The 13820-nt window shown below is 40.6% G+C and overlaps 1 protein-coding gene across 5 annotated transcripts in view; it reads right to left on the reverse strand.

Moving 5' to 3' along the window:
- Nucleotides 1-13820, reverse strand: part of INPP5B (inositol polyphosphate-5-phosphatase B) — a 54798-nt gene that overhangs the window by 22739 nt on the left and 18239 nt on the right. For 2 of the 5 annotated variants that reach the window (XM_072136742.1, XM_072136743.1), the window contains 2 exons: nt 4411-4501; nt 1000-1167 (listed from right to left, as the gene is read on the reverse strand). In XM_072136742.1, coding sequence (XP_071992843.1) covers nt 1000-1167; nt 4411-4501 — 259 coding nt within the window. Of the gene's footprint in view, nt 1-999; nt 1168-4410; nt 4502-10881; nt 10958-12738; nt 12871-12903; nt 13001-13820 lie in introns of those variants that run through there. The other 3 variants (XM_072136745.1, XM_072136746.1, XM_072136744.1) reach the window with 3 other exon arrangements.

A 13820-nucleotide genomic window follows, 5' to 3' on the forward strand; every position in this document is an offset into this window, starting at 1 on the left:
GCAGTATGTTTTTCATCCTCATACATTACAATGTACAATTAGTCCATAGTAATGAATGGGTTAAATCCATACAGCTTCGGGTCTTTGGAAGAACAAATGCTGTCAAGGCAACCGATCGCCACTCCCCGATGACGTCACGGGGAGCGGCGATCTCCAACAAGATGGCGGAGCCCATGTGCTACCATCTTTTTGAAGCCGCTAGCAGCTCTGCTGGCGCTGATGTGCGGGTTAAACAGGTTGAGCGGGTTAAGTATGTGCGATGTGCAGCAAAGACTTACCGGCTATGGAGAGGGTTTAGCCAGCCTGTAAGCCCTCTCCATGCACCCGCAGCCGACCTGTGACGTGCTATTACGTAACGGGTCGTTAAAGGGTTAATGAGGTCATAAAATTAAGAAATAAATGAGGAAGTTATAAAAATATAGAGGGTAATGTTTTTCCAACTACCAAGGCTACAATGGCTGTCTGGAGCAAATATTGCACCCTTCATAATAAAAATCCTGTCTCAAGGCTGGGAAATCTAGAATCCGCCAATTTTTCCGCTCTGGTTCACGAGGTTGCCCTCAGGAGATGGTCTAAGGCAAGAATTAAATATTCAAAAGATCTATATGAAAATAATATCCTAATTCCATTTGGGGACTTGATGTATTTTTCATTAGGATACTTTTGGATCCGAAATGTAATGTTTATGTATATTATGTTTTTTTTCATAAAATAAAAGTTCAAAATCCAATAAAAAATAATAATAAAAAAAAAATGATAGCAAATACTTATTATCCATGTTCATTTGTGTAATTCAGATGTAGTTTGACCATTTGTTATTTCATGGACACTCAAATACCTGATGCAACACATTTTCTGATATTCCTCCATATTCAGAATTCAGTAATGTCCCTTGCATACATGTTTAAATGTGAACAAAACTATTAGCACAATACCATCAGTACTTATATACAGGGTTTATCACATTGTCCGATTAAATTCATTTTAGTTTTACAGTACCTAAAGTCCTTTATAGATGTATATGTTGGTTCTTTCTTCAAGAGTTCAGACTTTATTAAATTATCTCGCAGCCCAAATTTGGGGAAGGGTAGCATTTCCACCTTGTTAGTAGAGATCACATCTGCTACTCGAACCATGTCAGTAATATCAGATTTCGTCTTATGGAGTCTGAAAATATATATATATATATATAAAAAAAATAATGTAATCGCTAAAATGTATACAGTGACAAAAATGAACGACAGTATAAACAACTTTTATACCTTTATCATTTAGAACCTTATCCTATCCTCAGGATAGGCCTTTAGTACCAGATGGTTGGGACCCAAGAACCAGCAGTCTGAAAAGACTTACAGACTATGATTTGGTCAATAGATACATAATATAATTGTTAGAGAGTGTTAGTACAGATTTACTTTATTATAATTTACACCAACCTAAACATGTATTAAGCCCCACATTGCAGTATTCTGGAATCAAAAAGTAAGTAAAAAGGAGCTTTGCAGCCTTCACTAGCAGCAGCAAGCGTGCTTGTGTAGAGGATTCCCTGGGCACTGCTGGTGCCACCTTGAAAGATGACTTAATAAGTGCAGTCATAAATCCACCTCCCCCTCCTCTCCTCACACAGGAAGTCCCTCCTTGCTATCATGGTGAGTTCAGGGCACAATGTCTGCAGGCATGGTGGCAAGTTCCTATAGGTTCCTCGACCAAGGAATCCTGCAGTACATAGTGTGTATAACGTATATGATTAATGTGCAAATATGTGCACAGTACAGTCTAGTATGTGGCAAGATGTGCATTATGTGAATGCAGTTATATACAGATATAATGTATGTGTATGAGGGTATATAATGTACGTACACATACACACATATATACATACAGTATATGTATACAAGTGCATGGGACTGAAGATAGCCCAGTGCTAACCATGGCTATCCTTTTTAGTCAAATACAGTTAGTGCAGCAAAGTTCGCCATTCAACTGCACAGGAGCCCTGTTCTCATCGCTGATGGTTCCAGCACTTATAATTGGATCAGCTTTCCAATGAGAGGTGGTGAGCTTTGATTATGGAAAAACTCCTTGTGGCTTGCGCGAGGAGTAGCTTCTCCCAATCGAAGATGAATTTACATTTAAATACTTGTGATCAGGAGCAAGCATGTGCACGTGCCGAACATTCTTTTCCAGCCAAACACATCCGGGAGTGAAGCTCCTTCCTGATATGCTTGGATTATGTGTCAATCTAATTCACATCATGGGAATGCAGCTTTTGGCTGAATTCATATGATGCATTTGTATTAAATTTTAAGAAATGCATCAGAAAAAAAAAAAAAATTGGTACACATTTTTTGTGCCTTTTTTTAAGATGTGTTTTGAAATGCTCCGCAAACACTTCATGTGAATTCGGTTGTGAATAGACAGGAGAGGACCCCATGTCCACATCCAGGTTCGGCCATGCAACCCGGACATAGAGGCAGCCAAACAGCAAGACCGGCAAATTGACTCCCATAGCAACTAATCGTGGCTATTATTTTCTAAGGTTGGCTGCCAATTCCGTACACTCGGGTGACCTTGAACACGGATAATGGGTCCACTCATCTCTAGACATGAAGCCTTAGCACAATTACCGTCCGTTAACTGCAGTGGAATCCCCAGCAGTTAACCTACAAGAATATACATGTCCACTGCAAAGATTCCACACCGACTCCAGCACATGTGTCAGCAGCCTTAGGCCCCATTCACAGGGTTATATTGGGGCCAGTGATCCGGCTGCACAATTTGAAGTCCGGGCAAGCACAAGGCTGTGTGAATGAGGTCTAAAGCCTTATGCACAAAAGTGTTTTTGGCAGGTAGCCTAGCGGCTGTGGTGTGCTCCCTAACACCATAACCAATAGATCTCTATGGCAACAATGAGCTTGCCGCCGTTTTCGTGGCTTGCACATGGCCACCACATACAGTTGTGTGCATAAGGCCTTAGAGTGTGATGAACGCTAGATTTTTGTGCATTCTTGATAAATCAGCGCTTCCTATTATTACTGTGGAAAAGGAGAAAGGCCCATTAGGACTTTCGCTTTGGGGCGAGGAGGACTCTTGTTACACCACTGGAGCCATGAATAGGGCTGAGTTTTGCTCCTACAATCTATGGACAGGGGTTATTACAACCTATTACAAAGTATAAAGCATGTAATGAAAGAAATATTTTTTTTCCATGACACTATTATACACACTACTCTGCCTCAGTTTTCATTGAGTGGATCTATGAATATACAATAATCCCAGACAGGAATGTCCTGGTCGCCTCAGCTTCACACCGTTGTTTACTGAAACCTTCACAAAGACTATACCTCCTGTATTATACCACAGTGGAGATGCCCGAAATCTGGTTACAGAGCCTAGCACAATTTTATGGATACCACTAATAATAATTGAAATAATTCCTTTATTTATATAGTGCACACAGATTACACAGTGCTACACAGAAGCTAGTGGTACACTTTGACCTCCAGGGGAAAGGGCAGCACAGAAGGGAGTACATTTTTTTTTTTAGCCACGCGTTGTTTGCCCATTTGTATTTTTGTTTTTTAATTCTATGGATATCTCCAGCATCTCACTATTCATGTGCAATATGAATGGTGGCTATACAAGTGTTATGTGCTCAATTAAATATCAATAAAACTTATTCTGAAAGCTTTTGTCATCAATACAAAACCTGCCTACCACTACTTAGCATGTGTTTGTCCAATCTGCAGTGCAAATAATCTGTGAAGACTATCATACCTCTTGTGGTGGGGAAGGTTTGCTTTCCAGGAAAATGTTAAATAACTGAGATTCCTGTGCTGAATATTGATCTGAAACTTAAAACTTCTACTCTCACAAGTTATCTACATCCTCAATACAGATTCTTCATAGCTATGTTGTGAAGTAAGGCTGCTTTTGGTTCATCTTTAATAGACTGATTCATCACGGGTTCAGTACAACCTGGCTCAACATCTTACATTGATTATTTTGCTGAGATGACCTCTCTTCCCAAGTCATACTAAGGGGTAAAGAGCAAAAGCAGGGGAAAGCCTATACAACCTGTTTAGTAATCTGTTTAGTGGCAATGCCATATTAATCCGTTGCAAAACTAAATCAAACAAAAAATAACATAGCTCTATAATACATCAGGATACCGTGCCACAGCTGTTTTAAAATTAAAAATGTACATTACTTGAGTGATTGCTGAGTAAATATTGAGCCAGCAAAAACTACTTGGTTTTCCAATGATGTATGCTTATATCTGATCTAATATTATACAATCATGAAATGGGATTTTACACTCTACAGGGTAGGTCACATGTTAAATATCATTCTAGAACATTTTTGAATAAAAACTTTACATTCAATAACAAATCCAACAGTTTTTCTTACCTGGGATATGAGCGCGGGGAGCGAGAAGGGTCTTGTTTCTGGGCAGACCTGAGCCATGGTCCATTCTGCTGGTGCTGCTCACTACTGTGCTCTGTGATGAAATAAAAAAAACAGTGAATGTGCAATAACCATGATGCCCTGCTGGCTGGCCTGGTACTGAAGCTGTGCAGCCTTTCCCTTGTAGCCACCCCACCCACCCCTTATTTAAATATTTCATCAGGAAGATACCGCTCCATCTTTACGGATTTCCTGATGCAAAATCCTTTACGCAATTATAGACTAAATGCTCAACTAGGACTCAACCTCTAAAGCACAGAATCTAAATACTTTCATTTATCGCCATAGTATAAAATTCAATAGATCTGTCCAGTATAAATCTTATTTCCTCATTCACACAGATCAGTAATTTAACTTTCTATTCTTCCACAACCAGGAGTGATTGTTATGACCTGAGTGAAGTTGCCCGTCACACGAAGTGGCGTCACATGTTTATGTCGGTTTGCGCAGCATAAATTTTCGTTCGTGCAGCTATCATTTTTAAGATATTAATAAAAGTTTCCATAGGTCAACCAGCCCCCCCAAGTTGCCCAAATCAAACAAAACTGCTGATCATCAATTGTGCTGCGTTTGAGCTGCTCAAATTTTTGTTTGTGCAGCTTTCATTTTGAATATATTAACAAAACTCAAAGTCAAACCAGCCCCCCACCACATTAACCGAATCAAACAACAGAATCACATGTCAGTATTCTGATCAGAATTAGTATCTGAAAGCCAAAAACCAGTAGTGAAGCGTAAACAGAAAAAAAATAAAATGATATTCAGTTTGTTCGGCTTCATATTCCATTTCCAATTTTGGTTTTACTATAATATACTAATAAGAATAATAAATTGTGAATAGAGCCCTAACAGTATGTTCACATAATGTTATTAACTTAGACTATTCAATAGTAAATGTGGGTCAAATACAATCAGGTTTCCAGCTGCAGATTTTGGACTGATATGCCCTATATTTCATGCAGTGTCCTCCCAAATTCCGCCCAGAATATTAACTTATAAAGGATTGTTTTGAGGAGTGTGAGCTAGTCACACAAACAGTAGCTAATTCATGGCCCTCGGTGACTTGTATTATACACATTCATGGTGTGGTGAGGCAATAGTGCATGAATAGTGAATATGCAGAACAGCCATGGGGAGGTATTTTTGATGGACATAGCCCTCTGGGCTGGAAACAGCTCAGGGTTGTGTGCATGAAGCCTTATTCCAGGAAAAAAGGACTTCCATCTTTATCTTTTGGGCCGTTTTTAAGGGGTCCGTTAAAATAACGCATGCGATTAATTAAGATAATTGGAAAACAAACAAAAAACCGAATGGGTTTTCAAAAACGCATGCGGTTTTTAATGGACTGCTTAAAAACGTCCCAAAACGCCACGTGTGCCACCACCTTCATACATCCTGTCCATAAAAAAAAAAAAAAAGTAGGATGGACAGACGTAGCAAGCTTGTGGTCTTGAGGTCTTGTATTCAGGAAACACTAGTGTGGTAGGACCTGCAGTCTCTGTGGCAGATTACAAGCTCTTGGATACAAGAACGAATGTAGCAAGTTGTGATTTAGCATTTTGTTGTTGCAATGTATTCCTACAAGCTGCACCCACACAAACAAGAGTGCTAATGATACATACCGTACTAGTAGCATGCCATAATAAACAGAAGACCTTAACTGCAGTATGAAGTACAACTTGTGGTTTATCATCTCTCATAGTCTGTGTAACACACCACATAGCAGTACATTTATAGCAAGACAAGACCTCTGCTATCGCAGCAGGGCTAGCACTTTCAGTGCTACTGCTACTACCAGGACCATAGAGACATTTATATACGGAGCCTCGAAAAGAAGCTTCCTTTTACACATCACAATATAAGGTCTGGTATTAAAGATCCTAAGGAACACAGACATGTTTTCATAAAATTGAAGAATAATTGATGGAAAACACTGCCTTGCAGTGATGTCAGTCACCAGGTCCTAGCGGTTATCACAGAGTCATGGATATAGTGTAGATCAATCACCACATCTCGCTGCTTATAGGGGTTTTCAAAGTAAAAATCTGGGGTATGTGTATAATGTAGATGACACTTAACCGTCTAGACGTGGAGGAAGTCACATTACTAAGCTAATGCGACATCTCCTACTGTCTGCCCTTTTTTGCCACTTTCTATAATGTCACATCGATAGTCACAGTCCTAGCTCTGTGAATGGACAGGGGCATCCACTGTGATGTGGAGGAGGACAGAAGAATCAGCATTCAGCCCTGTGCCTGCTCATATACTCCACTTACCTCCTATCAAGTTACTGCGCTGCACTATGTTTAACAAAAAAAAATAGCTAAACTAGCTAAAATGTGCAAAAAACTCAATAGGGCACCCATATATATATTTTTTTGTTGTTTAAGTGCTTTTCTCAGACAATTTAAGGTGCAGTGCAGTAAATTGGCACATTGAGAATTCTTGTTTTTGTGACACAAAAACACTGCGGGTGCGTTCACACATGCGGTTTCAAACACATCACAACAGATGAAAAGGGGAGATTTGCCCAATTACACTGCTGTCAACATTGCATTTCCGCATATGCTAACATATTGTAAAGTATGTATTTTGTAAACAAAATGTTGACAGCAATGCAATTAGGCAAATCTCCTCCAACACCACGTGTGAACACAACCTCAAGGTCCCTAAGGGCGCTTTCCCATGTTGCGTTTTGGCTACATTTGCAAACACAGTCCAAACCGCACCCACTGGGGCGGGCCACGGCCCGATCACATTGGCCTTTCTATGGAAACGCCTGTGATCTGGAACGAGCAACCGTTTTTTTTTAATTACTTTAATGCCAAACACCGGCGGCTCGTTCCCGTTCGCAGGCGGTTCCATAGAAACGTCGATGCCATCGGGCCGCGGCCCGCACTGGAGGGTCCGGTTTGGTCTGCCTTTGCGAAGGCAGCCAAAACGTCCCGTGTGGCAGCGTCCTAACAGGCATAGGCATTAGATTACAATTGTTTGCACAAAAAAAAAAAATTGTAACTTTCGTATTTTATTCTTTTTTAATTAACTATATACCTTGATAGATCTAGGAGGAAAAATCCTGACCAAAGATACATGTGTAAATCATTTTGTACAAAAAGATACAAAGCTGATTGGTAGAGGCCCAAATACAACCATTAGCATTGACAAATAATACCAAATACTTAGACAGTACAGATTAAAATCATATTGTGTGATTTTATCATGTTTAAATAAAAGATGCTATTTATTGATTCCTGAGTGTATTTAATCTGTACTGTCCAAGTATTTGGTGTTATGTGTAAATCATTAAAGCACACCTTATCCTGTAGTCACCTTGCAGGTCTCATTTGAAACCAAATAATAACAAATGAGTCACTGACACATGAACAATAAACAGCTTTGTAGAAGACTGGGTGACATTGCAGGAGATGTATTATGAAGAGGAGTTGTGATACCAGTTTTGAAAGGAAAACGAAGGAAAAAAGGTCGGGAATCCGGCAGCCATACAAGAATGTCCAAGGGTAAACGACTTCTTAAAAAAAGTATTCCAAAAAGGTTTATTTCAACAAAGTTAAAAACATCACTAGCCAACATGCTAGGATATGGACACAGAGGCAGGCAGACAAAAGAAACACAGCACAATGTGGTGGAGGTAACGCGTATCGGACTTTGTAAGCGTCTTAGTCCTTAATCATACCTGTCAAACTTCAGAACCAGTTTTGCTGCTCCCCGTAATTTGAAGAAATTTCCCTCCTTTTTGATAAACTTGGCACATCTACAAGTGTCCTGAAATGTTACTTCATTCTACCACCGAAAGTTTTTGGAGTGAGTTGATGACAATAGTAGTTAAATTTCCTCTAGTAATAGTCAATAATATTATACTACAAAGAATAACCAGACCTGCTGTCACAACATCTCTTTATAAGGAGAAAAAAAAAGTGTAAAAAAAAATCAATTATTATTAAAACAAACAAACAAAAAAAAGACTTTATATACTTCCTGATTTGTTTTAATCGCTAGAATTCTGCTTCCTCCATTATTTGTTTATATTGTGATATACAGTAAGCTTGGTTGATGATTCCATTGTTAGATTTGTGTGCCTTCTGCCAGCTTAATTGAGGGGGGGGGGGTAGGATTTCAATATTGATCAACAGGACAGATCAACATTTCACAGAGGACCTTAAAGAGAATTTGCCATTAAAACTTTATAAAATTTAGTGGTTCCTGATTGACAGGTTTCAGTGTAATGATATGTATGGAACATTGAGAAAGAGCTCTGTTATTTAAAGTGCCTAGAATGATGTCATCTAAGATCCTTTTATATCTGCAACATCTACCCCTATGTATGTATCTGATCAAGTTGAAATCACAGCAGCACCTCCATGGACTTCTACACCTCCTCATGCCTCCATACAGGCATGTTGTTATTTCATGTGATCAGACACATCAGATACATGGCGTAGATGTTGCAGGTGTAAAAGGACCTTAGATAATATCACCCTGGTCACATGACATGCTGAGAAGAGGCATGGGGAAAATACACGCAACGTAAATCCTAGTGTGCCCACTTTCCTAAAGGTCCGACACCTACAGCTGCTTGAAGCGCCAGGTCACATGGTGTCTGCAGCACAATGTTTTGGGTACCAGTGTATAAAAAGGACATAGAACGGGAACGGGTGCAGAGGAGAGCAACCACACTTAAAAGGGGTATGAGTTTATGGACTTTTCCCAACCTTATATATTAGGATACTATGAAAGTAAGCAAATACACTAGCTGTGGACACAGAGCCAACATTACTTATCTCCTTAAATTACAGTCAATAATGTTTGGGAATTCTAGAACATGTCATTTACAATACAAAGAATATAATACTATAACCCTGTGCATGTACAACAGTTTGCAATGCACCATGAAGAATGAAAATATGTATGGCAAATATATCAGTGGAAGACAAGCCATGTACAGTACACTGTATACATATGGAAAGATAACTACAACCACTATGGAAATAACAAGTGGGACCAGTTCTCCAAAAAACAATGACAACTGTATGTGGAAAGTGCCAAAACTATAGGAAAGAATTCAAAGCCGAACTAAATAAACTTCAGAACCTGCGATTTGCAGTGCTCTTCACTCAGGTTCATAGGAAGGTAAGGAGGTTTAAAATGTGGACTGTCTGTCCTTACTATTTTATTTCACCAGACTTATAATTCCTGAACCAACTCTCTCATAACTCTGGGCTCAGCTGTTTCTCTGTTGCTACTCCTAGAAATTTATGAAGACATGGACAACTGGATGTTACCATTCTTTTTGTAAAGAAGGTGCTTTCCAACAAATGTTTAGATTGGGGTCACAACAGCAAGAGATGCAGTAGGTTATACCGGTATGTCTACATATCACATGCTTTGTGTAGCGGTACCAGTCAGTATACTGGACAATATGTTTTAAAGCCTCATCTACATGACGAGACTAATACCCACAGTGGCCCAGATTAACTAAAGCCCCTGCGCCAGTTTTCTGTCGGACTTTGCAGATTCTTTCACGTGCAAGATACTTTCATGTGTATTTAAGAAGTGTCCGAGACACATTTGTGTCGCACGCTGCACTAAACGCAACACATAATAAATGGGCGTTCCGGTGCGCAGTTGGATCGTGTACCACATTTAACATGCAAAATCTGAATAACAATGTGTTGCATGCCCCATATTAAATGTCCGCCGAAAAAAGGGCGCACTCTGGTGGAGCAGTGCAGGGGGCACCAGATTCATGAAGAACGGACACCACAAATCCTGAATCTGGCACCCTCTGCACACTACACAGGCAAACTGCACAAAGTACAGACTGCACTGTTCCTAGTAAATGTGGGCCAGCATGTCAATTTCTGCTACGGGAGAACCACTAGGATTCCTGATATACTGCAGCTTCCATTGCATTGGCATTAAGGAAATAAAAAATTCTGTGATATAATTAAGTAGCATGTCCGTCCTCTGCTGCAATGTTATATTATTAGCAATACTTGATCACATGTGTTTACATATACCATCAGGCCACGCCCCTCCCCATGCAAACGATAATCCAGATGTGTGAACACAGCCTATTGGGAGAGGAACTGCAGTAGAAATCCTCACAATTTATATGGTTTGTAACCAATCCCAAATTAAATCTATAACAAAACAGATATTTGTTATGAATTAGGTCATGTTTTACTTATTTTGTTGTTTTTAGCCATTGAATTATGTTTAAACATACGATTCAAACATGGCGCGCGAACACGGCGGGAGAATCTGAAACTAGCAGTGGATTGAAAACAGAGGAGGAGCAAAGGTATGATACACACTTGGTTTTCCCATAACAAAAATTAACCTCAACCTGGAAACACAACCTGACAGAAGATCTGATATTGGTTATTCCCTTACCCCTCTGCTCTCAAGCTACCTGAACCCTTTCAGGTCATGTATGAACCATCCTGGTCATAAAAAGCAAAAACACAATCTGTAAGACATAGAAGGGCGAATTCACACATGAAGTCTTGAGACATGGAAAGAAAAATAAACTGCAGAAAAATCTATGTATATTACATAAAATAAAACCTGCAATTTTTGGTATTAATCTCACTATTTTTATATTTGTTTTTGCTGCAGAATCCCTTGTGTACTTTCTATGTATGGTGAATTTCGCACGTGGAATACTGTAGTTGGTACTTTAGAACTGTACCAAAATCTGAAACCCAACACAAATCCTCAGAAAAAACAAGACCTGGGACACACAGGTTATTAATGGGCGATGGCTGGCAACTAACCCACAGTGATTTACACTCACAGCATTAGGGATGAATCAGATCATTACGCTGCAGGTGTGATTGCACTGCATGTGTATTATTATTGTGGATTCCACTTTCAACTCCAGTACGACTGTGTTCTTAATTTTTGAGGACAAAGCAGGTATCGATCATAATGGTGAGAGGCACTACTCCTCACTCCACTCTTGTTCTGGACATCAGAAAACATGAATGTGGGAACAAATCCTAATATCTCCCAGGGAAAGTCGCAACACAGGCCCCATGTTTTAGCATCTGAAGAGACAAAAAGGAGTCAATGGGGTATTTATCTCAAACAGGGTTTTACCCCCACAGATCATCTGCTCTTAGCAGCTAAAGGGCTTGTCTTGAGGCAGATAAACGGTTTCTTCTAAAAACAGCTCCTATGATGACCATGGGTAGTGCATGGAATACCCGCTCAAACCATGGTCAGGTGTGGCACAGTTTTTACAGGAAAAAAAAATCCATGTTTTACAACTGCTTTAATACGCAGAGACGGATCAATTCTCAGTATAGTGGACGAAGAGAGGAGATGCACAAATATGGGCCATTGTAAGTACAGCAGTTATAAGACTCTCACCCCGTTGATCCTGGGTCATTTCCCTAGCAGACCTAATCTACAGTAAAATCATGGAGAAACCATTTATGCCGTGTTCACACGTTGCGGTTCGATTATTTAAACGCAACAGATTACAACAGATGGGGAGAGGGGATTTGCCTAATTATATTACTGTTAACATTTGCGTTTACAAAGCGCATCCTAAATACAATGTTAATGCCAGCGTTTTGTTAAATCATCTGTTAACATTGTGTTAACTAATGTAATTAGGCAAATCACCTCTCCTCGGCTGTTGTAATGTGTTTCAAAATGCAAAGTGTGAACGGGCCCTTCGGTTGAAGCACCAAGTTGGAGTTGGATAACATGAAGATGGCAATTCCGCAATGCGGTTGCACTGCAATTTCTAACCACAACTCCCAAAAATCCAGCACTATGAGACATCTTCTTCCAGCACAGCAAAACAAACTGACCGTCACTCCACAGCTTCCAGCTATTTAGCAAATATTCAATTGCCTGGAGGACACCTAGCGCCCCCAGCAGGAGAGTGCTATAGGAAGAGGTGTGTTCCTGGAGAGTAACAGAAGAGTAACACTGTAGAGTATATTACAGAGTGCACAGTGTTATTATCATACCGCAATGTATGTTCCAGATACAAGGGCTTGTCATCTCCCTGCATTCCTCATCACCTGCCAATAACAGCGCACAGCTCATGTCTACAATACCAGGGCTACTGCCAACCTAGGGTGGTGAGGTGACATGTGTCCAGGTATCCTCAGCTCTTCTGTAACTCTCCATATAACGACGCTGTACGTAACTACAAGTCCTAGCTAAAAGATGTGGTGCATAGCATAACCTAATAACACTACGAGCACACAACTAGATACACCGCACATTTACCGCTGCGCTCCATTCCCCGGGCTGCGCACATCTCCCGGGCTCTTCCTGCCTTTCTGTCAGTGAGAGCCCTGCCTGTCACCCATGGCTCTGCCACAGCAACCCAAACACCGCCCAATCCCCGCCAACATGCAGCCAAACCCCGCCCCCCCTGCGCCAGCCAATTACACCTGCTCCACACGACGGAGGCTTGACACGCGGCTAGTGAGGCTGTGCAGGAGTCATGGCGGGACAGCCGCTACCTCTGCTGCCTGTAAAATTCCGCACGTCCTGGACAACACAACCCCTTCCTATCCAAACTACGCTACGATAACCCAGTCACACACCCCTCCCTCCGCTCACCCTCTGCACAAACAAAGCAGGGTGTATTAAGAAGCCATAACCCCCTCTCAGCTCAAACACAGCACCCTCCCAATTTAACCTTTCTCTAAAAGTAATAATACCCCAAATAATAACCGGCACTGCCCGAACATAGCAGGTTGTACCCAAAAGCCATAAATCATATCCCCCCCAACTCAACCTTTACCTACACATTGCAGTATGTACCCCCCAAATAAAACCCCCCTCTCAGCTCAACCTTTGCCCAAACAGTGAAATCTATTTCTCAAAATGAATACCTAAAATGAGCAAAGAAAAGCAAAATCAGTTTTTTTTCCCCCAGTTATCTCACAAAAAGAAATAAAAAGTGGTCAGGAGGTTACATCAACTCCCCATGGAAAAAATCATCCCACAAAAATCAAGCAAGCCCTAACTAGCCCTGCAACACTATAATACAAATGTTAGGCCTCTGTGAACATGGTGCTGCAAACAATTATTCTGCAAAAATAGTAAAACATAAAAATAACTTTACATTACATTATGTGTCACTGTAATCATACAGACACATGGGGGGAATTGATTTCACCTCAAAGCTAGTTTTCTTTCCCTCTCAGGAGCGAGTTCACACAATGTGTTGCATCACATCCACATGTGGATAGAGCCTAACTTGCTGATCAGTGGGGGTCTCATTGCTGAGATCCCTGCAGATCGCGAAAACGAGGGGTCTGATTGATCCCTCGCCAATCCTAAGACTAATGGAGCAGACG

The sequence above is a fragment of the Engystomops pustulosus genome, chromosome 2 (genome assembly GCF_040894005.1).
Source record: "Engystomops pustulosus chromosome 2, aEngPut4.maternal, whole genome shotgun sequence".
Classification (NCBI taxonomy): domain Eukaryota; kingdom Metazoa; phylum Chordata; class Amphibia; order Anura; family Leptodactylidae; genus Engystomops; species Engystomops pustulosus.